Source organism: Amblyraja radiata, chromosome 21 (assembly GCF_010909765.2).
Source record: "Amblyraja radiata isolate CabotCenter1 chromosome 21, sAmbRad1.1.pri, whole genome shotgun sequence".
Classification (NCBI taxonomy): domain Eukaryota; kingdom Metazoa; phylum Chordata; class Chondrichthyes; order Rajiformes; family Rajidae; genus Amblyraja; species Amblyraja radiata.
This window is the reverse complement of record NC_045976.1, coordinates 6,625,482-6,645,945: the sequence shown is the minus strand read 5'-3', so window position 1 is coordinate 6,645,945 and position 20,464 is coordinate 6,625,482. Positions and strand designations below refer to the sequence as shown.

General features: G+C 43.6%; 1 protein-coding gene across 1 annotated transcript; it reads right to left on the bottom strand.

Annotated features, from left to right (window-relative positions):
• Positions 1-3,404: 3,404 nt before the first annotated feature.
• Positions 3,405-19,048, bottom strand: mrpl42 (mitochondrial ribosomal protein L42). Its single transcript, XM_033039417.1, has 5 exons — positions 18,874-19,048; positions 15,447-15,510; positions 14,790-14,874; positions 11,470-11,633; positions 3,405-3,718 (listed from the first exon to the last, which is right to left on the bottom strand). The coding sequence occupies exons 1-5, from the start codon at positions 19,022-19,024 to the stop codon at positions 3,673-3,675; spliced, it is 510 nt and encodes a 169-aa protein (XP_032895308.1). The 5' UTR covers positions 19,025-19,048; the 3' UTR covers positions 3,405-3,672.
• Positions 19,049-20,464: the final 1,416 nt, after the last annotated feature.

The following is a 20,464-nucleotide window of genomic DNA, read 5'->3' as shown; positions in this document are numbered from 1 at the left end:
CCCGTCTCTCCCCTCCTCCTCCCCCCTCTAATCATCCCCCACCCTACTCGCCCCACCCCCCTCTCTCCCCCACTCTCTCTCCCCTCCCCCTCCCACCACCACCCCCCTCCCTTTACCCCCTCTTCCCCCACTCCCCATCCCGTGTGTGTGAGGGGTGGGGAGTGTGTGTCACCCCTCCCACCCTCCCCCCCACGGCAACCGCGCGTTGAGGGGACGGGACCCAAACGGGTCCCAGTTGGTCTAGAAACACATAATAATTTCACTTGATAAACTGAAAAAAAAAGTCATATATACTACAAAACAATATACCTGTAATGCTTTCAGAATTAGAAGAGAGGTACACCATAATTGTTTATCACACATGTGACCAAGAATGGGCCGTGTGTGGAGTTTCATACCTTCAAGATTATTGTGCAATTCCATGATTTTAAAAATAAATTATTTAAAAATCATTGTATTTCGCATATGTTCCAATCGTTTATAAATTTTCCATATGGTTAAAAAATCTACTGAAATGTCCCATTTTTAATATGTTCTATTCCTTCTATGAGAATCCTTCACTCTAATAGGCTGCTCCATAGGTTATCTCAAATTGTAATTAGAGTCAGAAAAGGGAAAATCCTCACTCCACAAGGCATTCTGAATCTTTGAGTTAGTGACAAGAACTGTCCCTTTATTTTTCAACAGAAAATCTAAGGAATTAATTAAGTTTTAGATATTGTTTTAGCATATGTATCTTGAGTGTGCAACAAAATCAACACATTTTTAAAGAGCAACAAACAAAATGGTGGAGGAACTCAGCAGACCAGGCAGCATCTGTGGAGGGAAATGGACAGACAATGGTTTGAGTCAGGATCCTTCTTCAAATTGATGAGTCCCGACCCAAAATGCTGTCCCGTGGAACACCCGCTATATATTGCCTGAGGAATCCTTCTTGAATATCTTTGCAGTGAGCTTTGCTAGTGATACTCGTGTAGATTTAAACTAGAGAAACAAGAGGGTGCAAACCATAGCAGTAGGGCAGAAATTGGAAGGAGTGATGGGACTGTAGAGGTTAAGACCAGTAAATCTGAAAGGAGGGACAGGCAGGGAGAGGTGAAGGAATATAGTGATATAAGCTGAAGTCTGTTTATTTTAATGTATTGTGGAGAAAGCAGATGAACTTAGAGCCTGGGTCAGCGCTTGGGACTATGATGTTGTGGCCACTACGGAAACATGTTTGGGAGCGGAACACATTTGTAGCTCAGTGTTCCAGGCTTTCGTTGTTTCAGTCGTGATAGACAGAGAGGGAAAAGAGTTGCGTGACTAATGAGGGAAGACTGTCACAGCAGCACTGAGAGAACATACTGGCGGGTTCGTCTGTTGAGATGTCATGGTTAGAACTTAGAAATAAGAAAAATGTAAGCACTCCAAAGGGATGTACTTATTGCAGCCCCATTGGAAGTGGGAGATAAAGGTACAGATATGTGGACAGATTACTGAATGGTGCCAAAGCAACATTAGTGGGTGAGTTTAACTTGCCCAATATTAACTGGAACGTGCTCAGTTCCAAAGACAGAGACGGGACAGAATTTGTGAGGTGTATCCAAGATGGTTTCTTGATGATAGATCAACCCGAGAAGGGAACATGCTGTTGGGTAATGAGCCTGGACAGGTGACTGGTGTTTCAGTGGAAGACCATTTAGGGTATAGTGATCACAATTCCATAAGTTTTAAGATTGTTTTGAATAGGGAAAAGGCTGGGCCTTGTAGGAAGGTAATAAATTGGAGTAAGTGATTTTAAAGACAATTGGAAGATTTAAAAAAAATGTTTCAAGGTAAGAACAGTAGCATTGGAAGATACACTCATAGAGAAGGAAAGGTTAATTTGAAAGGGCAGTGATTCAAAGACTGGTTTCTTGAGGGGATTTATGGCAGATTTGTAAGAATTGGGGACGAAAATATCCGTTGACGACTTACCATCACCTTTTCCAGAGCAATTAGCGATGGGAAATTTATGTCAACCATGTGCTCATTTTGTTTTAAAATTCAGCAGAGCTCAACATATTGCTGCCATCAGCACAGCCTGCATCCTGCTGGAAGGGTGCTGCACACTGGCGAGAGGCATGCTGCTCTTCCACCTCACCCCGATTAGAATCACTGATCTCCTTATCTCATCAACCTTCTCCTTTTCCGTTGAATTCCGACCCAGTGCCAGTGTTTTTCCTCAGCAGAGTCTGCTGGAAGTTACTTTTGTTGCAGACCACAACGTTTTCTCCAAGTTAAGGTTTGTAGGACTTGGAGCAAATCACTGAAGAGAAGGCTTCATCAGAGGACTGTAATTTGCTGTGCAGAGAATGGGAATTCATGCAGATCTCCTGTTGGAGATGTAGAACTTCAGCAGCTTGCAATCCAGTCATGGTACAGCCTGATGAGTTTCCTCATGAGCAAATCTTCCAAGTACAGTACTTAAGAGTAATATAGCATAGAAACTGGCCCTTTGGCCCAACTTACCCACACCGGCCAATATGGCTCAGCGACACTAGACCCACCTGCCTGTGTTTGGCCCACATCCCTGCAAACCTGTCCTATCCATGTACCTGTCCAACTGTTTATACTTATATACTTACAAAACGTTACTTTGCAATATCTACCCTGAAGTTTTACATGTTCATCTACCAGGCCTATTAAATGGCTGTTAAAGGCAGATTCCCAAGGGGATGGCTTAGTTGGTACAAGATTCCAGGGAGAAAGAAGTGAGAAAAACACAAAAAGGGTCTAAGTAACTATTCTTACCGACTTTCAGAAATTCCCAGCCTGTTGTTGCCTCACCCAAACCTGTTCTGTCATTTGGTAAGATCATGACTAATTACATAGCCAAGAAAGAAATGGAATCAAATCACAGGGCACATGAAACATCATAGTTACAGCTAATTATACAAAAACAAGACAATAAAGAAATGAGTAACTGCAATAACTTCATCACAAAAGGAGTTGTAGGAATTGTTAAATAACTCTCAGGTTGTTTGTATTACAAGCGAAAGAGAACATGAAATATTTGCCTTAATACGACTGGCATGTCCTGCCCCCACCTCTTTTTCAGCTTTCTCCCCTCCCCCCCAGAAGGAGAGATGATCCCTGACCTGCTGAGTTACTCCAGCACATTGTCTTTTATTTTGTAAACCAGCATTTGCAGATCCCTTGTGTCTCGAGCTATCGTTGCAGTCTACCATTAGATAACCCCCAAAAAAGCACACAAAGCAGCTTTGGGGGTGGTGAAACTGCCTCGTGTGGATTAAGACCAGCAAGACATGAAGCTCATCTTCATCTGGGTTCACAAGGTTACATCTGTCCAACTAACTGGTTGATTCCAATACAGTTCAAATAAATCAGCATCTTCTTAGACAATAACTCAGATGAGAACATTCAACTTTAAGATTTTATTGTAATAAACAGCTCACCAGTGAACCATAGATAATTAATTATTACCTGTTAAACAAGCTCATTACATTCCTTATGCTGTAAAAGACTTCACTTTTAAATACAGGTCTGTTTCTCAAACAATGCAAATATGAAATTATTAATAAGAAACAAATGATAAATCGGCAATGTCAAAGTTCTTTCTCTTGGAGTGGAATACAGCACAATACCAGAAACAGACCAATGTTAATTAAACCCCTGGTTTTAATTGCTTCATCTGTCTTTGGGAGGATTAGGTTTAATCCTTCGTCTGTGATACCTTTAAACAAAAAGAGACATTTTTATTCCTCCAGCATGAATTCACAAAATACTTTTAAATAAATGTTTTGGTTCTTCCTGAATTAAAACTCATCAATTGTTCTCAGATAAATAAACAGTAACTAATTTCTATTAACTAAAAGGGTAATACATGGAGTAAATGAGCTAGATCCACTTTCTGTCCTCTTAGGCTTCCTGATTGCCTTTTTAATTATACTCCTACATTTCTTATACTCGCACAGCTATTTGCTTGATGCCCACTGCCTAAATATGACATATGCCTCAATATTTCTGACCAGGGTTCACTAAGCTTGCCAGTCTTGCCCTTCTTCTCCCTAAGAGGAACATGCTGGCCTTTGTGATCAAAGACAAAGGACAAATGATATTTATTGTCACATACACCAATTGGTGCAGTGAAATATGAGTTACCATGCAGCACACAAATAAGATGAACACAACACTTTAGAATTTAACATAAAACATAAAAAACATCCCCCCACAGCGGAATCAACATTTCCCACTGTGAGGGAAGGCACCAAAGTTCAGTCCTCTTCCTCTGTTCACCCGTGGTCGGGGCCTAGTGAGGCCTCCGCAGTCACCGCTACAGGCCTGATGTTTTAGGCCCTCGAACGGAAGAACACCCTCAGCGGCCCGGATCCTCCGAATCGGCCGCTTTCTACCGGAGACCGCGGCTTCCGAAGTCCACAGGCCGAGCTGGGCGGAGATTCAACACTGGCGACCTCGACGAGAGATCCCAGGCTCCGCGATGTCAAAGTCAGCACCGCCAGTGACTGGAAGCTCACCAGACCACCATTCAGTTTTGAAAGCCTCACGCTTGCCACCTGTCCCCTTAACTGCAAACAAACTAATTGAATCAACCTCAGACCTTCCAGAGTTGACCTTGCCCTAATTAATGAACTTAATTTGGGGGCTATTCCTACAATCCCCATAACTATGTTAAAATTAATGGAATTATTTTCACCGATTCCAAGCCTGTAAAAGATTTGGTCACTATAAGGGAAATTGAAATCTTCTCCACAATACTACCCTATTATTTTTACAGCTATCTGCAATTTCTCTACACATCTACTCTTCTAATTCCTGCTAACTATTATAGGGGCTATTTTACAGACCCATCAAACATATCATTCCCTTCCTATCCATGATGACCCCCCAAAATATCTCCTCGAAGCACGACATAGTTTTGTCCTTCCTGATTAAGAATGCAATCCCCCCCCCCCATGTTACCTGCATCTCTATCATACAGTTTCTGTTTCCTGGAACATGAGGAGATTAATGCAATAGCAAGGAGAGACATGTTTCTGTTCTGGCTAAAACATCCCTTTCCCTCGAGCCAATCCATTCCCAAAATAATTTGCCTTACTTGTTAAGCCTCTAGCATTGAAATAAATGAGGGTAGGAATAGGGAATAGTGAGGGAGATAGGGGATTTAAATGTGTGGCTGAGGAGTTGGTGCAGGGGGCAGGGATTTAGAATTCTAGATCTCTGGGATCTCTTCTGGGGCAGGGGTGACCTGTACAAAAGGGACGGGTTGCACCTTAATTGGAGTGGGACCGACATTCTGGCAGGCAGGTTTGCTAGTGCTACACGGGTGGGTTTAAACTAAACAGTGGGGGGGTGGAGTCAACATCGTGGAAGCGTATGCGTGCAGTTAACGGGAAAGAGAGTGTAGGGAAGGTCACGTTCAAACTAATAGCAGGGGGATGGAACCCAATGCAAGGAGACAGAGGGACAAAAAACGAGCACTGAAGCAAAAGGGAGATGAGAAAAACAAACCTGAAAGCTTTGTGCCTTAATGCGAGGAGCGTTCGTAATAAGGTGGATGAATTGAATGCGCAGTTAGTATTTAAGGAATATGATATAGTTGGAATTAAGGAGACATGGTTCCAGGGTGACCAAGGCTGGGAGCTAAACATGCAGGGGTATTCAATATTCAGGAAGGAAGAGGAAGTGGGGTGGCATTGTTGGTTAAAGAGGAGATTCATGCAATAGCAAGGAGAGACATTAGCTTGGATGCTGTAGAATCGGTAGAACTGCGAAATAGTCAAGGACAGAAAACGCTTGTTGGAGTTGTATACAGACCACCAAACAGCAGTAGGGAGGTTGGGGATAGCATCAAGCAGGAAATTAGGGAAGTGTGTGGCAAAGGTACAGCAGTTATCATAGGTGACTTTAATCTGCATGTAGATTGGCCAACCAAATTGGTAACAGCGCTGAGGAGGATTTCCTGGAATGTATGTGGGATGGGGGTTTTTTAAACCAATATGTAGAGAATCCGACTTGAGGATAGGCCATCCTAGACTGGGTATTGTGTAATGAGGAAGGATTAGTTAGCGATCTTGTTGTGCAAAGCCCCTTGGGCAACAGTGACCATAATATGGTGAAATTCTGCATTAGGATGGAGAGTGACACGGTTAATTCAGAGACTAGGAAACTGAACTTGAACAAAAGAGACTTTGAAGGTATGAGATGGGAATTGGCTAGGATAGACGGGCAAATTATACTTAAAGGGTTGACAGTGGAGATGCAATAGCAAAGAATTAAAGACTGCATGGATGAACTCCAGAAATTGTTCATCCGTGTCTGGCGAAAAAATAAAACGGGGAAGGCGGCTCAACCGTGGCTAACGAGAGAAATCATAAATAGTGTTAAATCCAAGAAAGAGGCATATAAATTGGCCAGAAAAAGCAGCAAACCGGAGGACTGGGAGAAATTTAGAACTCAAGAGGAGGACAAAGGGGTTAATTAAGAGGGAGAAAAAAGAGCATGAAAGAAATCTTGCAGGGAATATAAAAAAGGATTCTAAAAGCTTCTTTAGATATGTAAAAAGGAAAAGATTAATGAAGACAAATGTAGGTCCCTTACAGTCAGAGACAGGTGAATTTATAATGGGAAACAAGGAAATGGCAGAACAGTTAAAGGAGTACTTTGGTTGTCTTCACTAAGGAAGACACAAACAATCTCCCAGAAATACTAGGGGACCGAGGATCTAGTGGGATGGAGGAACTGAAGAGAATCCACATTAGTCAAGAAATGATGTTAGGTAAACTGTTGGGACTGAAGGTAGATAAATCCCCAGGACCTAATGGTCTGCATCCCAGAGTACTTGGCCCAAGAAATTGTGGATGCATTGATAATTTTCCAATGTTCTCTCAACTCTGGATCAGTTCCTGTGGACGAGGGTAGCCAATGTAACTCAATTTTTTATGAAAGGAGGGAGACAAAAAACGGGGAATTATACACCAGTTAGCCTTACATCGGTAGTGGGGAAGATGCTCGAGTTGATTATTAAAGATGTTATAGCAGCGCATTTGGAAAGCAGTAACAGAATCAGTCAAAGTCAGCATGGATTTATGAAGGGGAAATCATGCTTGACTAATCTTCTTGAATTTTTTGAATATGTAACAAGTAGAATGGATAAGGGCGAGCCAGTGGATGTGGTGTATCTTGACTTTCAATAAGCCTTTGATAAGGTCCCACCCAAGAGATTAGTGTGCAAAATTAGAGCACATGGTATTGGGGGTAGGGTATTGACATGGGTAGAGAACTGGTTGGCAGACAGGAAGCAAAGAGTAAGAATTAACGGGTCCTTTTCAGAATGGCAGGCAGTGACTAGTGGAGTGCCGCAAGGCTTGGTGCTGGGGCCCATTATTTACAACATATATTTATGATTTAGACGAGGGAATTAAATGCGACATCTCCAAGTTTGCAGATGACACAAAGCTGGGTGGCAGTGTGAGCTGCGAGGAGGATACTATGAAGCTGCAGGGTGACTTGAATAGGTTGGGTGAGTAGGCAGATGCAGTATAATGTGGATAAATGTGTGGTTATCCACTTTGGTGGCAAGAACAGGAAGGCAGATTATTATCTGAATGGTGTCAGATTAGAAAGAGGGGAGACCTGGGTGTGCTTGTACATCAGTTACTGAAAGTAAGCATGCAGGTACAGCAGGCAGTGAAGAAAGCTAATGGTATGTTGACCTTCATTGTGAGAGGATTTGAGTTTAGGAGCAAGGAGGTCCTATTGCAATTGGACAGGGCCCTGGTGAGACCACACCTGGACTATTGTGTGAAGTCTTGGCCTCCTAAATTGAGGAAGGACATTATTGTTATTGAGGAAGTGCAGCGTAGGTTCACCAGGTTAGTTCCCGGGATGGCGGGACTGACATATGATGAAAGAATGGGTCGACTGGGCTTGTGTTCACTGGAAATTAGAAGGATGAGAGGAAATCTTATATAAACATATAAAATTATTTAGGGATTGAACAGGCTAGATGCAGGAATGCATTTCGTTGTCTCTGTACTGTACACGGACAATGACAATTAAAGTTGAATCTGAATCTGAATCTGAAATTTTTTCCTGATGTTGGGGGAAGTCCAGAACCAGGGGGCACAGTTTAAGAATAAGGGGTAGGCCATTTAAGACTGAGATGAGGTAAAAATTCTTCACCCAGAGGGTTGTGAATCAGTGGAATTCTCTGCCACAGATGGCAGCGGAGGCCAATTCACTGGACGTTTTCAAGAGAGTTAGATTTAGCTCTTAGGGCTAAATGAATCAAGGGATATGGGGAAAAAGCAGAAATGGGGTACTGATTTTAGATGATCAGCCATGATCATATTGAATGGCGGTGCTGGCTCAAAGGGCCAAATGGCCGACTCATGCACCTATTGTCTATGTTCCTAAATGCAGCTTAAACTATTAGTCTTTCTCATCTATTTGTGTTGCCTGCTAATCTTGCTCATTGACTACAATGTTGCAAACCAAAGATTTGAAGCGGGGTTTTAAGTCAGCTCTGATCTCTGACTGTCTGAGATAATGGGCAAAATCCCATTCTGGTGCTACTAGATATTAGCCTGTACAGGGAGGTTACATTTAATGCAACTGATTGAAGAAGTGATAATAAAGGGTAGCACAGTGACGCAGCAGTAGAGTTGCTGCCTTACAGCTCCATAGATCTGGGTTTGATCCTGACTATGGATACTTGTCTCTACGGAGTTTGTATGTTCTCCCCGTGACCTGCGTGGGGTTTCTCCGGGATATGCGGTTTCCTCTCACACTCCAAGGACATAGAGGCTTGTATAATTGTAAATTGTCCCCAACGTGTGTAGGATAGTGTTAATGTGCGGGGATCGCTGGTTGGCGCAGACTCAGTGGGGCGAAGGGCAGGTTTCCGCGCTATAATTTCTAAAGTAAAACAAAAAAATGGAGAGGGCACATACAGTACATGAAAGCTATTATGTTGATATCATAAGGCGTTTAATAAAGTCCTTCAGAGGAAACTGTCAGCTCTAGTTGGTGCTCATGGATTTGAAGGCAAATGATTGCCCTGGCTAGTAATCTGGCTCGGCAGCAGGGGATAACGGGAGCATTAGGGGGAGTTATTCCGATTGGCAGGATTTGATTATGAGTGTCCTGCTTTGACCCATGTGTGGTGTGCCAACTAACCAACTGAATGATGAGACAGAAAGCCCTGAACAATCGGCAACGTTGTAAACAGCGTAGATAGATGGAGATAATAAAGAGATGTTAGTGAACCAGGCAAAAGGAAAAGAAAACGGTCAAAAGTATTTTCAAGTGAGATCATAACGTATGGACCAATAATATTTTTAATTGGGGCTGGAAATAACAGATCAATACAGGCATCTGGGCTTTGTATATAGATTAAAATCTCACAGCAGAGAATAATCAGAAGGCAATAAAATGCTGAGAACTAGCAAACAACTGGGGTGGGTATGGTCGGGGTGGGTAGAAGTTTTGGATTGGATTCAATTTATTGTCATTATCTCATAAGAGAGACCGAAATGGATTTCCTTACAGTCAAGTAACATTAAAAATAAATAAAACATATAAAAAAAAAAAAAAAAAAAAAAAAAAGTTATATCATATTCAGCCCAAACAAGAATATTATGAGCAGTTCTGGAAACCACACAATCTAGAGTTGTGTTCTCTACAATTTAGAAACATAAGACAATATAATTGAAATGTTAAGATCTGGAGAGGCACCAGCAGGATAGAAACTACTTCCAAATCAAATCTGGAACTAGGGACACAATCCAAATTCATCAGGAGCCTGGAATCCCCTCTGTAAACAAGTGATACTAGGTCAATTTTACTCCTGACATAAGTTTGATAGTTTTTTATTAACTAATAAAATGATATATGAAGGCAGGTCACAGATCAGCCATGATCGCATAACTGATTAAGAAGGAACTGCAGACGCTGGAAAATCGAAGGTAGACAAAAGTGCTGGAGAAACTCAGCGGGTGCAGCAGCATCTGTGGAGCGAAGGAAATAGGCAACGTTTCGGCCCGAAACGTTGCCTATTTCCTTCGCTCCATAGCTGGTCGCATAACTGATCGTTTGAGGACCATTTGACCTGTTCCTATACCTAGAGTTACAGTTCAGTTTAGTTTATTGTCACGTGTACTGAGGTACAGTGAAAAGCTTTTGTTGCGTGCTATCCAGTCAGCAGAAAGACAATACATGGTTTCAATCGAGCCAATTTCAAATGTATAGATACACGATAAGGGGATAATGTTTAGTGTAAGGTAAAGTCCGATCAAAGATAGTCCGCGGGTCACCAGTGAGGTAGTTCAGGACTGCTCTCTGGTTGTTGTAGGATGATTCAGTTGCCTGATAGCAGCTGATAACTTTGATTAAAAGATTTGATATGGTAATCAGAAACAATATTCTCCAGTGAAAAGGTCCAGAACAAGGAGTATAATCTTAAAAGTAGTCCACTACAAAGGACAGTAAAATTTGAAAACGTCAATGCTGTTTGCTCAATTTTAGGTATGCACGGGATTAAAGCCGTACAGATTCAAGACAGCTAGATGGATTGAAGATACAGATCAACTACAATCTAAATGACATGATACATTAGATCCTTGGTATTAAATAGCTGCTTTCTATGGAATATTTAACATGCAGTATGGTTAATTAAGAACTAGAAAAAGGAAAACTATTCCGTTGAACTGCATGGTATTGAATACTGACTGATAGTTTCCCATCACAACTTACTCAAAATTAGAAACATTCCCAGTGTAGCATCAGGAAGAGGAAACAAAGGAATTCCATGACATGTTCTCCCCAGTTAGAACATGTATCTGTTCACAACCACATGTTACCCTTGAGTGGCCTATGCTTGTAAAACATTAGGTCATAAGGGATAGGAGTAGAATTAGGCCATTCGGCCCATCGTCTATTCCGCCATTCAATCATGGCTGATCTACCTCCTAACCCCATTCTCCTGCCTTCTCCCCATTACCTATGACACCTGTACTAATCAAGAAATGTGGCTGCCAGCAATATATTTAAATAAAAATCGGGGCAATGTGTGGTTAAACCAGGGCGTTTAACTCAACCATTGAAATATTGCTGCAGCAACCCAGATATACATGTCGGGAAATTGTAACCTGGGTAAGACGAGAAAAGCTCACTGGTATGAGCATAGATAGATCTTCTTCATGGAACACTTTTAAGATTGAAGTCAACACAGATTCATTCCTTATAAATCTACTGTGGTTGTGTCCTCTTATGGAGTCCACATCACAAGATTAGAAATTGTTCAGCCAGAGCTGAACACACTTCTCGGCATCTGCTTACAATGGCGTATTTGCTTCTTGTACTTCTTGTGCATAGTGGTGGAAAGATTGGTGGAAACAGGGCCGCGATGTGAACGCTCTTTCCTTGACCCCCTATGGTTGTGCGAGTTGTGCAAATAGTACTTACTGTCCAACTGGATACCAGCGGTGTTTTGTTGTGTAGAACATTTTGCTGAGTTCTTCAATTGTCGGCCCCTGTTTATCGCGCAGCACCTCTTTGTCTAATCTGGCCTTTAGTACTTGGTCGTGTGTCTCCTCTTTATTGTCCACTGGCGACGGTCGTGGGATGGGCTGCAGGAGAGCGTGGGGCATATTTAGGAACTGACTACCATTCAGCCGACAGCAAAATTGCTTCTGCATCCCTATGTTCAGAGAGCTGAAACAGTGAAAATCATGACATAATCTACACAAGGCTTCTGCTGCCATCATGTTCCCTTCTGTCAATTGCTTCACCTCTTTGATTCGGCTTTAGGTTAGGGCTTTGACCCATCTTTGAATAATCAGGCCTCTGTAAAGTAGAAATGTTTTTAACACTAAATGATCAAGTACAAAATTACATATTGTCATTGTTTTATCACAGTACGTGTAACATAGAAACATAGAAAATAGGTGCAGGAGTTGCATCGCCATTCAATATGATCATGGCTGATCATCCAACTCAGTATCCTGTACCCTGTCTTCTCTCCATACCCCCTGATACCTTTAGCCACAATGGCCACATCTAACTCCCTCTTAAATATAGCCAGTGAACTGGCCTCAACTACCTCCTGTGGCAGAGAATTCCACAGATTCACCACTCTCTGTGAAAAATGTTTTTCTCATCTCGGTCCTACAAGATTTCCCCCTTATCCTTAAACTGTGACCCCTTGTTCTGGACTTCCCCAACATCGGGAACAATCTTCCTGCATCTAGCCTGTCCAACCCCTTAAGAATTTTGTACGCTTCTATAAGATCCCCCCTCAATCTTCTAAATTCCAGCGAGTACAAGCCGAGTCTATCCAGTCTTTCTTCATATGAAAGTCCTGACATCCCAGGAATCAGTCTGGTGAACCTTCTCTGTACTCCCTCTATGGCAAGAATGACTTTCCTCAGATTTGGAGACCAAAACTGTACGCAATACTTCAGGTGTGGTCTCACCACACCGCATCCAGAAGTGGCGGCGCTGTTGAACGGCTGCGGCTCGCCTGCAGTCCGTCTGTTTTTACTTTTTTTGTTGTTTTTGTTGGTTTATTTTTGTCTTTTAGTTAAATTTTAGTTTATTAGGTTGTGTTATGTGTGGGCGGGGGGGCTGAAACATGGTTTTCTGTCCCTTCCTTCAGGGGAATGAGACTCTTTCTGTCGTATCCCCCCTTCTCTGCCTCCATCTGCGCTGAGGCCTAATGGCGGAGCTGGCGGCTTCCAACTTCGACCGACCTCGAGGCTCCGGAAGCAGAGCCAGCCAGGACTCACCAACGCGAGGCTGGCCGAATTCGGAGCTGTGGCGGTGCTCCGGTGGCAGCAGCACAACTCGGGGCTGAGACGGTGCTCCAGTGGCTGAGGCGGCGTTCTGGCAGCGGCGACCTGAATCCAGGGCTCGGCCGCGGGCCAGTGGACGACATCGTAGGGAGCTCGCAGGCCACAGGCTGGTGACCTGTTTTTACGGAGCTCCCGCGGCAACAGCTGCGTCCGCTGGACTGGAGGGCGGCATCTTCGGCAGCTTCGACCACCCCGGGCCGCGGAGCTTGAACCGGCCCGTTCGCGGAGCTCGGTTGAGCCGCGGGACTGACTTACCATCGCCCGGTGGGGTAACAACATCGGAAACCTGGATCGCCTCAGCGCAGAGGGAGAATAAGGAGGGGAAGAGACAGTGACTTTAAGACTTTTGCCTCCATCACAGTGAGGAGGTGCCTGGTGAACTCACTGTGGGGGATGTAAATTTGTGTTTATTGTGTGTTTTGTTGTTTATTATTATATGTATGACTGCAGGCAATGAAATTTCATTCAGACCGAAAGGTCTGAATGACAAATAAAGGATCTAATCTAATCTAAAACCAAGACCCTGTACAACTGCATTAGAACCTCCCTGCTCCTATACTCAAATCCTTTTGCTATGAACCTATACTCAAATCCTTTTGCTATGAACAGCTTGCTTGAGTTTGTTGGAGGAACTTAGCGGGTCAGGCAGCATCTGTAGAGGTAAATGGTAGTCGACATTTCGGGTTAAGACTCTTTCTTAAGGAAATATACAATACATGATATTAATTGTAGCTGAACAGAGGCATCTTAGGACGTAGATACATAATTCCCTGAAGGCAGCAGAACAGACAGAAAATGTGGTTAAGAAACTATTGTCCATGTTGTAGAACGCAAGAGCAAGTAGATCATGCTGTAATTGTATGAAACATTAGTTAGGCCACTACTAGAGTACTAGAGTGGTTGTTCACCCCACTACAAGAAAGAATGTGAGAGCAGCAGACAGAGTACAGAGACGATTTACATGAATTCGGCCAGAACAGGAAAATTGTGGTTTGGAGGAGAAACTGTCTAAGATGGAGCTGTTACAGGAGAGCGCAGAATTATGACAGATATGTAGAATAAACAGGAATAGGTAATTTCCCCACAGCAACAAGGTCATTAATTGGAGGGTGTAATTTTAAGTTAATTGGTAGAAATAATAAAGGAGAGCTGAGCAAATAGCATTTCATTCAATTTGTAGTGGGAGTCTTGAAATCACTGCTTGAATAGTTGCTGGAGGTAGAACCCCACACCTCGTTTATAAAAGGACCTGAATGAGCACAATGCACAGGATTAGAGACCAAAGGCTGCAAGGTCGGATTATTAGAGTTTGCCAAGTTGTTGTAATTACCGGTTGCTAAACATTTTAATTCTCCTTCCCGTTCCCACACCGACCATTCTGTCCTCGGTCTCCTCCATTGTCAGAGTGAAGCTAAACGCAAATTGGAGGAATAGCATCTCACATTTCACTTGGGCAGCTTACAGTATAGTATGAAATTGATTTCTCTAACTTCAAGTAACCCCGGCATTCCATCTCTCTTTATCCCTCCGCACCCAAGTCGCACCAATTCTAGTTTTCACCCAACATACAGCTAACAATGGCCTGTTTCCTTTATTATCGTTACTTTTTTGCATATCTTTCATTCATTGTTCTTTATCTCTCTACATCATCGTCTATATCTTGTTTCTCTTTCTCCTGACGAGCCTGAAGAAGGGCCTTGATCAGAAATGTCGCCCATTCGTTCGCTCCAGAGAGGCTGCCTGTCCCACTGAGTTACTCCAGCTCTTTGTGCCTATCTGTTATTGTAAGTACGAACTGTATGTCATGATTTAAAATGATCATTAACCTGGATTGAGTAATACTACACCACTAACAAAGTATACAGAATGCACAAAACAAACTCCAGCACAAATATGCTTAAATATTAACATTTGTGGATCATTCAGCCTGACCTTGGTGTGCTCGTATGGGATGTTCACCGAGGGGTGGTAACAAACAATCGTCCGTCCATCTGACGTCAATGCAAGTTCAACTTTACTGTCGAAAACAAAGATAATTTGTTTGTTAATTTGAGAACCAGCAGCAGTTGGGCATTTCGTCTCCTGCTTAATTCCAACAGTTAATAACAACTTGGCCAATCCGCTCCCAGCCTCAGCTCCATTTTACTGCCCAGTTCACAGTTCAGTGTAGTGTGGCACGGTGGTACAGCTGTAGAGCTACTGCCTTACAGCACCAGAGACCGAGGTTTGTTCCCGACTACAGGTGCTGTCAGTACGGAGTTTGTACGTTAGCCCCGTGACCTGCGTGGGTTTTCTCCGGGAACTCCAGTTTCCTCTCACATTCCAAAGACGTACAGATTTGTAGGTTCAGGGCTTCGGTTAAAAATTGTAAATTATCCCTAGTGTGTAAGTTAGTGCTAGTGTATGGGGATCGCTGGTCAGCACGGACTATGTGGGCCGAAGGGCCTGTTTCCGTTATGTATCTCAAAACTAAATGGAACTTTTTGATTTTTTCCATTCTTCTTACTGGAAACTCTAGCTTTCTATGCCAGTAAATAATTCAATAGCAAGTGCGCATGGATATGAATAATCAGGAACATAATTACTCACCAGTTGTAGTCATTGGGAAGAGCGCTGTATGTAGACTTCCGGCAAACACAACCCCATGATCCACCTAAATATCACAATGTGACTCAGGATTACTTACTCACACCACTGTTTAAACACATCTTTGTTGGTCACTGTTTAAACACATCTTTGTTGGTCATAGTTGGTCAACTATGATTCTCATGATTCTCAAAATCACAATGAGATAGATTTAAAAAAACTAACATGTTCATCCTCTCCTCTTTACTTAATATAGACATAAAATGCTGGAGCCAGGCAGCATCTCTGGAGAAAAGAAAAAGGTAATGCTTCAGGTCAAGGCCCCACTTCTGAATACATATTTCTTTTCTCCAGAGATGCTGCCTGACCCACTGAATTACTCCAGCATTTTGCATCCTTCCTACACATTTTGTTCTTTTTACTTAATACTTAAATGTGACACAGTATATCAAGGTAATAAATGAGCAAAACACAAGGTGCTGGATGAACTCAGTGGGTCAGATAGCATCTGTGGAGAGAATGGATCGATTAACTTTCAGGTGATCATGACTGATCAGCCTGAAGAAGGGTCTGCAATTCCTTGTGTCATCGAGGCGATAAGCACTCGTTTCTCCACCTGCGTATTTTGTTGTGCACAAAAGTTGTATTTTTCCACCTTTCAAAATCAAAATTGAAACTCAAATTCATATTGACTATAAACAGGTTGGAATGTATCGATGATGATGCGACCTAAAGGTTGAATTAAAAATGCTACCAAAGGCAGCTCAATCCACAGACTTACATGCTGCCTTGAGATACAAACCAGTCAGTTCACAACAAATTTCACTATTTTACCCACAGGGGGTGCCCTGTACACTTACATGATCATCACAAGCTCTGCTCTTATCCAGTCAAGAAAGGATTATTACTCATCATCATCCATCATTTATGATAATCTTTCACACCCCAAGACTTCAATCTTGGCCAGCGGAGATGTATTCCCAAAGTGATCATGTCCGCCACTAAACTCCTATTCTTGTTTCCAACTGTTTACATCAGTCTGAAGAAGGGTCTTGACCCTAAACGTTATCCATCCCTTCTCTCCAGAGATGCTGCCTGTTACTCCAGCATTTTGTGCCTATCTTCAGTTTAAACCAGCTTCTGCAGTTCCTTCCTACACATACAGTTTACTATCTTATCCCCAGCACACATAAGGATAACACAATGATGGAGCTTGTAGCCCGGCCGTCCTGCTACTCCAAATATTCCAGGAACCAGCCTGGTGTGGAGTTTGCACACTCTCACTATGACAATGAGGCTCTCCTCCGGGTGCTCCAGTTTCCACCCACATCCCAAAGACGTGTGGATTGGTAGGTTAATTGGCCACAGTAAATTGCCCCGAGTGCGTGAGTACAGTGGTAGAGGTAATATCAAGGATGGTGACCGTGAGATATTAAGGGGCATGTATGGAGCATTAATGCTAGAAAGTCAGCATAGACCAATTTCCATGCAAATGGACCTATTTCCATGCTGTATATCGCCAATCTTGGAATCACAATACCTGCATGTTTGCCTGTTTAACACTCCCAACACCCATCATTCATGACCCCCATATACTTTCCCCAAACTTCAGCATTTAAAGCTCACGACACAGTTCCCTCGACACTGAGAATACCAACTCCTTGGCTGTGAAGAAATCCAAGATTGGACTTTTCCTTTTACCTGGCCTTATAGTTAAATATGTTAAAGGTGCATCAGTCTGTCGGCGGGACCAGGAGGGAGCGGTAGACGTTGGATGCGAGGAGCAAGGACCGGTAGAAGGGTGAACCCTGGTAATGCCTTCAGGTCGGCTGCAGGAGGCGCCCTGGGACACCAAGATGGCTGGGTGAGGAGAGCAGTGGGACGTCGGTTTGTGGGAACTGCTCCAGTACATTGAGCGCACGGGCCAACCGGACATTGGAAATGACAGAATTTTACTGTGCAGTTGCATATGTGACAAATAAAGGACCATTGGACCATTGAGTTAAACCTTTGAAGCTAAATAGGGAACGAGACAGCTCTGATCAATGACCAGCACCTGGCTACAGTACAAGTTGGGGCCTGATCATCACACTTCTTCTTGGGAAAAAGTACTCATTCCACATTTCACTGCTTCCATGAAACTGCACCATATTGAACCACTGAGGCAACAAGCATATCTCGTTACTGCTCTTTATGAATATATTTCCAGATATGCTTTACCTTAGGTGTCCAGTCTTGAAACAATTAATCAAATTTCCACTTCCCATCCCTTCCTGGAAAGGAAAAGGATAAAAGGGTGACGGCTGTACTAAGCTGGACAAACAGATGATACATCTACTGCTCAAGGATATTGCTGATCATGAAGCTGGAAAGGGTACATAGAAGATTTATGAGGATGTTGCCAGGATTTGAGGGCTTGTGCGAAAGGGAGAGCTTGAGAGCTATGGGGGGTGAGGTAGATTTAATAGGGACCTGAGGGGTAACCTTTTCACGCAAGGAGTGGTGGTGTATGGAACGAGCCTCTGGAGGAGGTAGTTGAGGTATGTAAACATTGAAAATAGGTGCAGGAGTAGGCCATTCGGCCCTTCGAGCCAGCACCACCATTCATAGAAACATAGAAATTCAATATGATCATGCCTGATCATCCAAAATCAGTACCCCTTTCCTGCTTTTTGCCCATATCCCTTGATTCTGTTAGCCCTAAGAGCTAAATCTAACTCTCTCTTGAAAACATCCAGTGAACTGGCCTCCACTGCCTTCTGTGGCAGAGAAGTACTATCACAACGTTTAAGAAATATTTAAACAGGTATATGGATAGGACACGTTTAGAGGGATATGGGCCAAATGGAGGCAGATGGAACCATTACAGATGGGACATGTTGGTCGGTGTGGTTAAGTTCGGCTGAAGAGCCAGTTTCCATGCTGTATGACTATGAAGCCTGTGGCCATTGACAGATGGAGACTAGGAATTTGATTTAACATGTAGTGGCAGTGCTAATTCAGAGAAGGTGAAGGCTTGTACATCTAATCTGTCTGCAGAAGCTGTAAATATAAGATGACGGATGAGGGCAAACGGAAAACAAATGTTTCTGTCTCGAAGATGCATATGTGACAAAGATGGACCCAAAATGCTGGAGTAACTCAGTGGGACAGGCAGCATCTGCTCCATCTGCGGATGCTACCTGATGTGCAGAATAATTCCTGCAGGTTCTGTGCATGGAACCAGAGGAATTAAAGGATGTTTTTTTTAAACAGCAGTTGCTGGAAAACCTTAAATAGAAACAGTTTCTGGTAGAGAGCCGTCATCCTGAAACATTAACTCTGAGAGAGCGCGGTTGGGGGGGAGAGGGCGAGTGTCCCCACTCACTCGCTCACTGTCGGCACCACTGACCCCACACCCGGGGATCCGCGCACCAGCAGCGCCCGGTACCTGTCACTGCCGCCGTCGCCGCCACCAGCCGCCCGAGCACCGGCCGTCCCGGGGCCGCCGCCAACAGCCGCCCGAGCACCGGCCGTCCCGCCGCCGCTGCCAACAGCCGCCCGAGCACCGGCCGTCCCGCCGCCGCTGCCAGCGCCGCCATCTTGGCGCTCACCGGAAATGGAACGGAGCCTCTTTCTTCCCCCTGCCCGTCAAACAACGTGGTCCGACCGGCAGCCGCGGACCGGGCCCCGGCACAACACGTCCGGTTCACCCGCCGACTCACAGATAATCGCAGCGTGAAACCGGCGCCGGGAGGATCATGTATTGTATATATTTATTTCTCGAATAAAGTTTATTTAGACATTTAAAATATGTATTGTGCTTGTTGATTACACCAGACTTTAGCTTACAAAAGGGGGTTGGAGGGAACTCACTCTGGGAAGTAAAGAGTTGAGAGATAAAGTAGATTGGGAGGAGAAACATGTTTGGACATTTGAAGAGAAACATTGCAACTAACCCTGAACTCCTTCCCAGCACTGGGATTCCCATATTTGACTAAACTCTTCCATTTGTGCTGTGATAATGAAAGAGGGTAAAAAAAAGAGGTGGTAACAGACCATCAACTAGGCAAAGTCCAGTGGTAGCTGGGCTGCACTGATGTGCTGAAGTACGTGACTACATAACATGGGCAGTGGAAGTCTTAGAGCCCAACACACTGAGGAGGATTATAGTTTTACACTCTCCCCATAGTACAGTGTGATTTAGAAGCAGGGAAGTTAAGGGCAGTATCAGATAGTTGACGTGCCAAATGGAAAATGAGTATAGCCTGCAGATCAACATAGACAGATAGATTTCACAGGACTCTTGCTCTAGTCACAAAATAAAGGGTACTATTTAGTACTGATTGATCACTTTACCCACTGGGTGAAGGTGTTCCCTTGCCAAGATAGAACAGCTAGAATTGTGACATGGAGTCAAAGAGATAATATTTAGGTTGGAGTCCCTCTTCAGATGGACTCTGATCAGGGAACACATTTCACAGGGAAGGTGATGAAGGATCCTTCTGCATTGTAAGTAGTTAAAAAGTGATTTCACATCCCCCATCACCAGTAGAGTTCTGGATTTGTGAAGTGAATGAACAGGACACTAAAGAGTCTTAAGTAAAGCCTTGACCGAGACCGGGATGGGTTAAGGTATTCCCAGCCATTCTGATGGTTCAGAGCAACTCCAGCTAGAGAAAGGAGGTTGTCGCCACCCCCCTATCAGTCCGAAGAAGGGCTTCGGCCCGAAACGTTACCTATCTCCTTCGCTCCATTGATGCTGCTGCACCCGCTGAGTTTCTCCAGCATTTTTGTGTACCTTCCAGCTAGAGAAACAAGGTTGACACCGTTTGAACTGATAACAGGACAAGCTATGAACCTACCAACAGATGAGATAACCAGAGGAGCAGTGGTTTGTAATGGAAAGGAAAGAGTTTACAGACGCGTCAGGAAAACCATTGCATAAACTTAAAAATGACGTAATTGATCGGTAGAGGATCAATGATTGGGGGAAAAAGGGAAAGTAAGTATTGAAATTAAAATGCCAAAGAATGGAGATC